This window comes from Musa acuminata, chromosome BXJ2-10 (assembly GCF_036884655.1).
Source record: "Musa acuminata AAA Group cultivar baxijiao chromosome BXJ2-10, Cavendish_Baxijiao_AAA, whole genome shotgun sequence".
In the NCBI taxonomy this organism is placed as follows: Eukaryota; Viridiplantae; Streptophyta; class Magnoliopsida; order Zingiberales; family Musaceae; genus Musa; species Musa acuminata.
The window spans coordinates 34,311,208-34,323,539 of NC_088347.1; the positions used below are offsets into that span (position 1 = coordinate 34,311,208).

The 12,332-nt window shown below is 42.6% G+C and overlaps 1 protein-coding gene across 1 annotated transcript; it reads right to left on the bottom strand.

The window, feature by feature from the left end:
- Positions 1–3,974: 3,974 nt before the first annotated feature.
- LOC103969255 (probable WRKY transcription factor 31) lies at positions 3,975–6,637 on the bottom strand. The gene is made up of 6 exons (XM_009382745.3): positions 5,922–6,637; positions 5,741–5,839; positions 5,496–5,660; positions 5,086–5,427; positions 4,877–4,990; positions 3,975–4,785 (listed from the first exon to the last, which is right to left on the bottom strand). Exons 1-6 carry the CDS (start codon positions 6,219–6,221, stop codon positions 4,108–4,110), a joined length of 1,698 nt encoding a protein of 565 aa, XP_009381020.2. The 5' UTR covers positions 6,222–6,637; the 3' UTR covers positions 3,975–4,107.
- Positions 6,638–12,332: the final 5,695 nt, after the last annotated feature.

The window sequence follows — 12,332 nt, forward strand, 5'->3', positions numbered from 1 at the left end:
TTTTCTTTTATTATCGTATGTCAATTTAGTATCAACACTTTTATTGGATAGATCGATTCGCGAACGTTCAAGGCTTTTATTGGATAGATCGATTCTATGAGTTAATATTGAGATAGTGTTGGGTTATAGCATGATCGATTCTTGACATATCGTTGTGAGTCCTAGTGAAGACTTTTATATTGTGACACAGAAAGTTGATAAGCTTAGTTTTTATTTTTTTAATAAGGGTCGAGCGAATCTTCATTGTTCTGTTTAATTTTGCTAGGTCCGAAAGCACTTCTAACAATGGTTCTTGGGCCTCTAAATGAGCAGTTTGAGGGGCTAGCTCTCTTGGATCCTATTGTTGGATCGCAAGAGTTATTCTCTATAGAAGTATTACTGACATGAGATAACATTAGTGAGACTCTCGTGGGTCACTCTTGACCTCTCCAACTTCGAAGCTAGTAGGGAATTCTAAGGTCATGTAATAAGTTAAGATAACTATATGAGGGTTGGACGATTGATAATAGCATTATGGGCATACGAGACATCAACCACCAAGAACTTAATTTGTACTATCTTAGAACAATTATCTAACCCAAAAGTAACATATAGATCAGTCATTCTCAAGGAAGTGATAAAATCTTCAGTAAAGCCAGTGAGCATAGAGTTGATTAGTTGGAAGTCCTTGCTGCTTAACCCAATATTCAAGAATGTCTCATAATATTAATAGAACTTTTTATGCCTACTAGGAATATCTTTACTAGTGCATTGATAATCCTAAGGGAGACAACAAGAGCATTATCATAATTAGGATCAAGATATTCTGTCACCGTCTCTTTAAACACAATTAGAGGATCTCTAGAGTGGTGAAACATTTTAATCGGTGATCCCTCACATAATTTTGTAAGATGTGGAGTTAGTATCCTTAGCTGCAGAGCCTCTTACTATTTTATTCACTTGTCACTCCATGAGACCTTGTGACCTCGCGACTTTGGAAAGATTCTTGCACTCTATGTAGATAATAATTGAGCTTTTCTTTCTGAATAAGGGTCTTGATTTGTTACTTTAGATCATAGTAGTTTTCGATATCGTGCATGGGGGATGCAAAAACAAGTATTTTTCTCTTATTTGCACACACACTTTAATGCACCACAACATGTTCAATAGAGTAAACTCTCTCAGAGGGAGGAGGGGGGGGGGGGGGGTGCTTGGTCTGCTCTCAGCTTATTATCATGGGGCTCCCTTCCTCTCTTGCAACTTTTTTAGGCTTGGAGTTTCTTTCTCCTGTAATCATAGAGTCTGATATAATGTGACGATTGACCTCTTACAATAATTCAAAAAAATAGTAAGCGATCGTGTGCTAACTAAGTAAAAAAACTTCTAAGACTTTAGATCACTAATGTAAGCTTTGATGAGGTGAATGAGCTCGGATCGACCACTAGTTGTATTTCATCATTAAATCGCTTGATATAACTAGAGAGAGACTCCTTGTCCATTGATCAAATAACTAGAAGGGAGGTCATTAACTTCTTTAATAGCTTGTAGCTAATGAAGTTTAACTCAAAATATCTAGTGAGTTGTCCAAAGGAAGAGATAATCGCTTCTTTATAGTACTTTATATAGTTATTAGAAAAGTACTATACATAATGAAATCTATTATCCCGAATAGCATTATTTAGGAAGTGAAGGGAGTTATATATTCTCTCATATCAAAACTTATTTTATATAACTCTAACATTGGCATATGAAAACATTGAGGGATGGGCTCCTCCATTATTTCTTTGATAAAAAGGGGCCCTAAGGTAAGGAATAATCTTTGGTTGTTTCCTTTATATAATTTCTTTTTTGATATCCTTCAAAAGTTGATCCAAAAGGATGAAGGTCATTAAAGTGACCGACTCTTATAGTCCTCTTCATCTTGAGAGGAGTTATTATTTAGTGGAATGCGAGGGAGAAGATTTAGAGAGTGATTATCCTAGGATGAATTAGCGATAATGATGTATGACTCTACCATAATACTCGAGGCAGGATCCAACGATGGAATGAGAGCTAAGAAATGAGGGGTGAATAGAAATTGTTATGTTAACTAGGTCGGTTGTATGAAATATAAGGCTATAGATTGAGAGACTCTCGTTAAAAATTAGATTTATTGAGTTAGGTTATGGAAGATTTCTATAGAGATCGTTATTGTTGGAGTCATAGATTAAGTCATTTGGGGGTCGATCGTTAGGTCTTGGAATAGCCAATGAAATAAAGAATGGTTAGTTAGCTAAAAAATGGAGGGGGCGACCCCTACTGGCCGGAGGAGAACGGAGGCAAAGGGATTCAACGTTGATACTCTTATGGTTATCGACCTCTTCATTCTGTCTGGGTAGTCCTACAAAGTTTCTCTAAGACATCTTGGGTCCTCCTTCTAATGCTAATATGATAAGTCAAATTATGATTGTCCGACTTATAATAAGTATTTGGATCCAACCATGACCCTTCTTAGATGATCTTTTTCTAGGTCTTTTTTGATAAGATCGAATTCTTATAAAGCTAAGTCAGGGGCGTTCTCCACTATGACCCTTTTGATAGTCAAGTTAGTATTGGGCTTAAAGTGATTAGACTAGTCAGATTAAGTATGAATTGAATATCCACTGAAAATATACCTAGGAGTCTCTTTTATTAGCGACTCTAGTAACCATTACTCTCGGGCTTATCAATAGAGAAAGTTGAACGATTAACGACTCGAGTGAAGAAATAGCCTCACACGTCCGATGCCCTTAATGCTTGATTGCATTGGTTGGGTGGCTCGGATCCTCGATCAGTCGAACACATAACATTCGACTCGACCCTTGTGTGCCCATGAGTTCGACCACGCAAGTGTTTTTAGGGCTATATGTCACATGTTCATAGGCTCGTTCCCTCGTGGATGTAAATTGGTATTTGAGATGAGGTGCTCACTCATCTGTCAGATAATTCTCACCTAACACCTTAAAAATTCAAAATCAAAGAGTTAAAATCTTATTTGATAAATTTTTCTACTTTAATATATTGGCCTAATTGATAAAAAGTTTTAACTAAATTTTGAGATCAAATTTCATCTTTATTGCTTATTATTTGTTAAAAAAAAAAATCAATTGGCAAACTGATGCTACAAGCTTAGCTTGCTGCCGAGGCCCGGATAAAAGACTAATTGGCTAGCAAGTTTCATGCTTAAAGCTTAAAGATTATATTAAAAAGAGAAATACATATTACAAGAACACATAATTTCTCTTAAAGTAAGATCACTAATTTCATCCTCCGCTTGCATATCCTCCTAATAATTATGTCATGCTTCACTCATAATATATAAAAGGTCACTATATAGGGGGGACTCCCGTACGTGGACTCGTCAAGCCCGGCCATGTTCATCTTATCATCTCCTTCAATGTATCTCTTCCAATTTAATGCCACATCTCATGCAGGACAAAGTGTGCAGGAACGCCATCGTTTTCTATGGTCAAATCTGAAAGCGAAGTCGTCGTGGATCTCCATTTCGAAGAACTCATTTCATTTCCTACACGTACTCATTAGTCAACCCGAATCCTTTCCATCGTATCCCACTCCAGCTTGTATTCTACTACTTTGCCTCGGTGTACCCATTTATGATTCTCCCCTTCAATTCATCTTGAACTCGCTGTTGATGTCTTTGCCACATGTAAATATTGTAGAGTTTTCCTTCTTCACGTCAACGAAATGGAGCATTAAAAGAACACTACTGTTGGTTTCGTCTGGTCCCGTTCTACTTAGCTGTCTTGTCTTCCCTGCTTCTTATGACGGTCCAGCACATGCTTCATGTACATGGTCGCAATCTCTGACCTTCCAGCGACGCGTGGAACACCCACAGACAAGAGGCAAACCACTTGACGACGAAACCCAGAGGATCGGGTGGGGATGAAGAGAGAGAGAAGATGACATGAGACCTTCGTTGGACATGCCGTTCCCTTCTGCTTTGTCTTGATGCACTATGGGGAAAAGCTAAAAGCAAACATATACGCTTGTCCAAAAAATAATTAACATGTATGATGTTGATTTTTCTCCGTAAAACAAGAAAAAAAAGTGAAATTAAGAAGATGAGATATGTATGATCGAGTGGCAGTATCAGGCCGCCGGAAAATTGGGACTGGCCGAATTGCTGGCGTCGTCTTTGCTGTTGTTGGTCTTGTCGTCGTCGTTGCCGTCGCTCGTAGTTTTGTTTGCGCTACTCTTGGTGTCGTCGTTGTGACTTGCAGCCTGATGATTGCCACCGATGATCGACGATATGGCCGCAGCAAGCGCCGCCGTGAAGTTGGGGTCTGCTGTTATCGCCGCCGTAGCAGCGCTTACCGTGTCAGTCAGGGAGGAGAGTGGAAGCGCTGACTGGAGACTCGAGAATTTTGACGGGTCGTATAGCGCCTGCCCGAAGATCTGTGGCGGCAGAGACGCCGGCTGAGGCGGCGCAAGGAAGCCTGCGGCAGCGCCGGGGAAGGGGACTTGGAACTGGGTAGGTGGCCTCTGCAACTGTGCGGCGTTTGGGGAGTGGGTGAGATCCAATGTCACGGTCGGGAACGGCGCCGAGGCCGATATGGTCGCCATGCTCGACGAGTAAGGCAACATCGTTCTGGCCAGGAAGTTGGGATTCATCAGCCCCTCGGGGCTCGACATGGAGCCCGATAGGAGCATCGATGCCGCGGCCGAAGTGGTCGATGCCATCGCCATGGCCGCCGGCGGGAGCGGGTGGTTGTGATTGCCCTCGTACGTCGTTATCAGGATCGAGCGATCCTCGGCGCACCTCTGCACCTATTGGTGGGCAAAACAATGGATCATCAGCCGAACGCTTACCTACGTCAATCATCTTTGGTGAGCTCTAATTGCACTGGATGTGCATTACCTGCTTGCGGACTGGGCACCCGGAGGACATGGTGCATCTATAGTAAGCCCGGGGGCACGGGTTCCCTTTCGCCATCTTCTGTCCATACTTCCTCCATTGACATCCATCAGTGATCTAAAGACACAGTGAATACTCGCTATGAGCAATCAAGAACTGTTCATGTGGATGGGAATTCGTAGCAGCTGCAGGTCAGTGGTAGTCTTACTTACCATGGGTGCTTCGGACCGTGCTCGGACAGATACACGGGCTTTCCTCATGATGGCTTCCTGAGCTTGCTCGGTGACCCCGGCAGGCGTTAACTTGGGTGCTTTATTGGGGTGATCTGGCTTCTCTTCCCTGCAAGAACTCCCGTGATCAGGTGGAGCAATCTCCTTCTTGTTGCTGCCGCCGTGTCGCCGGTGGTCCGTCGATCCCGGAGGTCGATCTTGGCTTGCGGTCGAAGAGTGAGATGGCTCATCGGTTTCCACAGCAGCACCGAGATCCATGAACTGCCGTGGCACGAGAACTCCTCCATGTTCCTGATTCGTGGCTTTGACATTTTCATCGGCGACCTGAAGGGTCACGAAGGAATCATTTGATTGGGATTCTACTTTCAGCAACTGGAGTGATCTTTTCTCACCTCGTGATCTCGCGGCGGGGGTCTGTTGGATTGGTGTTGCTGCCGCATCAGTGCGACGAGGTGCTTCTGCAGGGCGTTATAGTTGGTGGTCGCTTGCTCCATCATCTCCTGCAGCTTCTGGTTCTCTTCCTTCACGCGCGCTAGCTCGGATTCCATGGCTGCCAACTGAATCAAGCAACTTAATTAGTTCAATCAAACGACAAGGGTAGAATAAGCAAAATTCAGGGAGATCATTTTGTTCGGACCTCAGTATTGCTTTCTTTATGGTCCTTAGTCGGCGATAACTTGTTGTCTACCGTCGATTCATCATTGCCGGCGTTGGCCGTGAGAAGGTTTAATCCGGTCTACAAGTTTGGACGGAAAGACATATTTGGACGCACGTATTTGGACAGAAAGACATACATGATACCAATAATAAATACTAACATGGATGGTGAGATCTTCCTTCTTGACGCAAGAACTGGGGAGCATGAGATCGAGATCATTCTCCACTTTGCTGACGGCCTTCTTCCTTTCCTCCGACAAGAAATCCATCTCGTTCACGGCAACGCGAGTCATGTCAGTAAACTCGCTGCCGCCGCTGCTGCTGCATAGGTGATTGAGGTCGGAGCCCATGGACCGGTGGCGCCCGAGACCGCCTCCGCGGTGGTCCAAGGTAGACGGAACAAAGAAAGAACCAGAGGTGTTCAAGGTGAGTCCTACTCCGGTAGTACCACCTTTGTCCATGTATCTTATAGAAACCTGTAGCAGCTCGTGTGATCAAGATCGGAAGAAGATGAAGAAGAAGAAAAGAATTGGAAGCGTGAAGTCGCGAAGGCTTTTAACAGGTAAGCCGCGGAAGGCGAATATAGAGGGAGGAAGAGAGCGAGAGACGGAGAGAAGGGAGAAGACTTGGTTGTGGGTAAGAGGCTGACATAAGATAGTGCGTCAGGCGGTAACAGGTGGAGAAGTGGAGTTGAGAGAGAGAGAGAGAGAAGGATTCAGGGTTGGTGGAGTCAAAGGGGGTGATCTGACCGGTTCGCAATGATATCCCCAAAAAGTCACTACCGCCTCCGAATGGGCCGGCGGATTCCGTGCGGAAGAACTCGTCAGCACCAATGCATTTCGCTCACCACGCACGGGCGAGGATCCCATGCCACGGTCGAAACAGGAAACTCGAGTTCCCCTGTTCCAACTCTTCAGATGACGCCATGCACATCGCTACTGCCGTCATCTGTGGTTACAGTGCATGCAAGAAGACGAAGAAGGCACGTCTCTTGCCTCAGCAGCACTTGATATTGGACATGACCGAGAGGAAAGAGAAGCTCGAGAGAAGTCCTTATTCTGCAGTCAATGAGCACCGAGTTCCTTCCGTGTGGCAACAACGAGGACGGGTGATTTCTGGCATAGAATAAAGGGGAGATGCTGCATGCGGGAGCATCCGCAAGAAGCTTCGGAGAAGATATGGTGGGAAAGCGGGGCGGATAACACGAGGGCCAGAAGCTGCATTGACTGAGATATGATGCCACAACGTGGGCGCGAACACTGCCAACCGACCGATAGTCCATGGCGTAGAAAAAGGCCTCCCTCAACAGCGAAGTTCAGCTTTCAAGTGACCTCACCGTCAACCTCTGGCATTAATGATGAATGCAGAAGCGACCGAAGCCATTCCTGCTTGTTCTCACTCGCGAGAACTCTTTATGTTCTGTCAGTTACAGTAGATTGGACTTGGCATCAGTTAATTGGAAGTATGGAGTAATAGAGTCCGATAAGAACGAGGACCAGAATATTCCATCAATCGCTTGAACTCCCGTCTCTCTCTCACTCTCTTTCTCGATGTGCTATCTTCTTCTTGCTCCCACGTTCTCTCGCGTCAAAGTCTCTTCCTGCAAGCAAATCCAGGGGCCATGCCGTAGGATTATAATAAGAACCATGGGCTGATCCGATTCGACGATACTGTGTTCTCGTGCTTGGAGATTTGGCCTACGCTTGAGCAGAAAACAACAATGAACCTACCACAAGGTTCCCGAGAAAACGAAGAAGCATACTGTCACACCAACTCTCTTCTTTATTTCTTTACGTCTTTGGAAAGGGAGGCCCCTGGATTAATCTGAACCGTCGTCAGTGCCTTGTCGTGACCGTGAAACGCCTTAGTGTTGCTGTTGTTTACGGTACAGTCAACTGCGGCCTGATTAATCTGAACCCGAGTGCTTTGACGGCAGTCTCAAGCGGTGTCAAAAGTAGATAGGCTGGTGGACGAAGGTCGAAAGGCCAGACTGTGAAAGATTGCACGGATCCATGATGAACATTTGAACTGTGTGTTCCTGCTATCAGTTTCGTTTTCAGACTCGAGACTTGAGCTACCAGCTGATGAATCTTAGCTGATGGCGATCCAATCCTTTGGCTTCCCACAAGACACTTGGAAGTACACCAACAAAACATGAAGGAAACCGGGAAAAGTTCTTTGTAAGTGTGCTGCTGCAAAACTGATGGAGCTTGAATGGTGTCCAGAAACAGGTCAGTTCAGTTCAGCCAAAGAAAACCTGAAGAAACAGAAGACTTATTCTAATTAGTTGAAATCAATTTAGCTTGACCAAACCAAATTCCTAGTTGACATGGCAACATCATAGTTGTGATATCTCATATCAAATCAATTATAAAGAAACAATGAATGCAGGGCTATCTTTCAGACACATCAATAACATCAGCGGTTGAAAAGCCATCTATATATATATATATATATATATATATATATATATATAAATGTATATACATATATATATATGTATAAATGTATATACATATATATATATATATGTATAAATGTATATACATGTATATATATATATATATATATATATATATATATATTAAGTAGCAACATTGATTAATGCCATCTAAAATTGTTTATATTAAGTAGCAATTTAGAGTTGGCAACACACAAATCATAATTTAAAGACACATCCTCGAAATTAAAGAGACGAACACTGCGTTACTTAAACAAATGCATGTCCAAACCTCGTCGCTTCCTTCATTAATGAAGTCCATCTCCACATATCTTGTTGCCACCACCATCGTACAGTGATCAGCAGCACCATCACTGCCGCCTTCGCCGCTCGGACGAAGCCCTCGCGTTCGAAGAACCAGTGGCGAACCGGCGTCCGAGAGCGGGCCTACCGCCGCCGCCTGCTTGAGGCCCTTCGCTCCGCCCGAGCCAGCCGGAGGGCGTCGGGCCCCCGCGCCGTCAAGGAGCGGCCGACTCCGCTCTCGCCCTCACCGCCCGCGGCCAGTCCCGCTGGAGCCGCGCCATCCATCCTGCTCGGCCGCCGAGGCGGCAAGCTCTTTCTGAAGGCCGGTGGTAGGGTCCGCCGCCGAAGGGGAACAGGGTGAGAAAGCGGCTACGGGCGCTTGGCTAGTTGGTGCCCGGGTGCCGGAAGCTGCCGGCGCAGAGCCTGTTGGAGGAGGCGTCGGTGGAGATGCAGGTGAAGGCTATGAACGAGGTCGTCGACGTCCCGAGGGGTAGCTGCGGGATGTATACATAATGGTGGCTTTCTGCCGCTCTACTAATTGGTCCCAATAAAAGAAGTACGTAAATCCATAAGAGTTCATACTTATGGTATCTCTTATTTAAACTATAAAATATTATAAAAAAATATAAATATTTGCTTTGAGTTTAAGTCCATATTCTGTTAAATAGTTTGGGCTTATAGTTAAGATTTTTCTTGTTTAGTATTTTTGGATGTTTTATGGTCTAAGAACATCTTCGTAAGACATTTGTAATAGTCTCATTTATAGTAGTGATTTGTTTTTCTTTCGTCCGTGGATGTATGTCAAAGTAAATTGATCGAACTACGTAAATCTGGTGTTCTTATCGTTTTTATTCTTTTCGCTTTATTATCTTTATCGGGTTACCAAAATTACCCTTTGGTAAATTTCCTGGGGCTAGCTCTAACAAACTGATATCAGAGCCTAGTTTCGAAATTTTTTGACAACAATGACAATATCAAATATTGTTGTCGAGAAATTCGATAAAAATGTCAACTTCGGCACGTGACAACTTAAGATGGAGGCCATTCTGGTTTAAGACGGAGTTGATTTGGCACTACAGGGGGCTGAGAACATTCCAGATGGTACGTCAAAGGAAGATCTTGCGGGTATGGATAAGAAGGCCTGATCCAGCATTATTCTAAATCTTTCTGACGAGGTTTTACGGGAGGTAGCTACGGAGACTACGGCTAAGAGCATGTGGGACAAGCTTAAAGCCTTGTATATGAAGAGGACAGTAGAGAATCGTCTCTACTTAAAGCAGAGTTTGTATATGCTTTGGATGACTGAAGGTACATCTATACTCTCACATCTTGATAAGTTTGATTCTTTGGTTATGGATTTGGAGAATATAGATGCAAAAATTGATGATGAGGATAAGGCCTGTTACTTTTGTGTTCTCTTCCCTAATCTTTTAAGCATTTTCGTGATACTATGATTTATGTAAAAGAAATAATTTCGTATCAGGAAATTAAATCTGCACTAAAATCTAAGGAGCAGATAGACAGAGATATCACTGGGGAAAGTAGAAAGAATCAGGCTGAAGGTCTGGTTGTTAGGGGGAGAACAGATAAAAGGGAATTTGACAGTAGTAGATCTAAATCTAGATCTAAATCCAAACATAAAAATTTGGAGTGCAGATATTGTCATAAAATAGGGCACATTAAATATGATTGCTTTAAATTAAAAAATAAATTAAAATAAAAAGAAAAATTTGTTGAGAAAACTATTGAATCCGCTGAAGCTAGTGTAGTAGCTGATGAGAATGTTGGAAATATTTTCTCTGCTATTGATGACATAACGAGGTCTAAAAATGAATGGATTTTAGATTCTGGTTGTTCTTATAACATGTGTCCTAATAGAGATTTGTTTTCCACATATGAATCTTGTAATGGTGGAATTGTTTTGATGGGTAATAATACAATATGTGATGTTGTTGGTAGAGGAATAATCTGAATTAAAATGCATGATGGTATTGTGATGACGCTCACTAATGTTAGACATGTTCCTGATTTAAAAAAGAATCTCATCTCTTTAGGCACCCTAGAGGTCCTTGGGTATAAATACACAGTTGAAGGTGAAGTTATGAAAGTTTCTAGAAATGCCCTTGTTGTTATGAAAGCTTGTAAGTCTGGTAGCTTGTATATTTTGCAGGGAACTACTGTCACAGGCTCGGTCGCAGTCTCGTCATCATCATTGTCTGATTCTCACATCACCAAATTATGGCATATGCGTTTGGGTCATATGAGCAAAAAATGTTTGAGTATATTGAGCAAAAGGGGTCTACTTTGCGGACAGAGTACTAGGCCATTGGATTTTTGTGAACACTGCATTTTTGGAAAGCAGAAAAGAGTCGACTTCAATTCTCCGGTAGTTCACAAAACAAAAGGTACTCTTGACTATATTCATTCAGACCTTTGGGGTCCAGCTCATGTTCAGTCTAAGGATGGTGCCAGGTATATGTTGACTTTCATTGATGATTATTTCAGGAAAGTTTGGGTTTATTTTTTGAAGCATAAATATGATATTTTTCTAACTTTTAAATAATGGAAGGTTTTGACTGAGAAGCAAACGGGTAAACAGATTAAGCGGCTTCGAACAGATAATGGCATGGAGTTTTGTGAAAGTGACTTTAATGAATTTTGCAAAAATGAAGGAATCGTTCGGCATCGCACTGTTAGGATGACGCCTCAGCAAAATAGTGTGGCCAAACGTATGAACATAATACTTTTGGAGAGAGCAAGGTGTATGATCTCAAATGCAGGGTTGACAAAGGACTTTTGGGCAGAGGCAATTAATATGGCTTGTTACGTTGTCAACCGCGCTCCGTCTGTAGCACTTAACTTTAAAACTCCGGAGGAAGTTTGGTCAGGTACTCCTGCTGATTACTCTGATTTAAAAATTTTTGGGTGTCCAACATACATGCATATAAATGAAGGAAAATTAGAGTCTCGAGCTAAAAAATGTATTTTCCTTGGGTATGCTTCTGGGGTGAAAGGGTACAAATTATGGTGTTCTGATCCCAAATCCCTAAAATTTGTAATCAGTAGAGATATTACTTTTGATAAATTATCTATGTTATCTTCTAAAGAGGAATATACTAGTTGTACAAATGATAGTGCGCAAAAGCAGGTGGAGCTTGAGATTGGTGGTTCTAATTCTTTTCAGTCGAACTCTTCTACTCAAAGAATGCTAGTAGATGGTCCCGAGTCTACTAAAGCAGATGATCCAGAGAAAGGACAATATTCCATAGCCAAGGATAGACCACGGAGAGATATTCGACCACCACAAAGATATGCAAATTTGGTTGCATATGCTTTGTCTATTACAGAAGAAATAAGAGAAGTTGGTGAGCCTACTACCTACTCAGATGCAGTTTCTTATGATAATTCCGCTAAGTGGTTGATTGCGATGAATGAAGAAATAGAATCTCTTCATCAGAATAGAACTGAGGATCTTGTGAAGCCGCCTTCGGGTAAGAAAATTGTTGGATACAAATGGGATACCATTGCTGAGGGGAAAGTCCTTGTTCAGAAAATTCATATGAAGGATAATCCAGCTGATATTCTTACGAAGCCTCTTCTAGTTTACAAGTTCAAGCAATGCTTGGATTTGGTTGGTATTCATTGTTGGTGATTACCCATTGGGGTATTTATGAAGAAGGTGGAGCAAGTTTTGTTGAGACATGCCAAGGTGGAGATTTGTTAGTTTGGCAAGTCCCATAGTCCCACATAAGGAAAATCAAGTTTGATATCTCCTATTTAAACTATAAATAAGGGCCTAGGCTTTAAAGTCAAATGCACCACAAGTAGC

Excerpts from the sequence above, each read along its gene's own strand:
- LOC103969255 (XM_009382745.3), bottom strand. The coding sequence starts at position 6,221 with ATGGACAAAGGTGGTACTACCGGAGTAGGACTCACCTTGAACACCTCT. Across the intron at positions 5,840-5,921 it reads AGGAAGATCTCACCATCCAT|ACCGGATTAAACCTTCTCAC; the intron begins GTTAGTATTTAT and ends CCAAACTTGTAG. Across the intron at positions 5,661-5,740 it reads ATAAAGAAAGCAATACTGAG|TTGGCAGCCATGGAATCCGA; the intron begins GTCCGAACAAAA and ends TGCTTGATTCAG.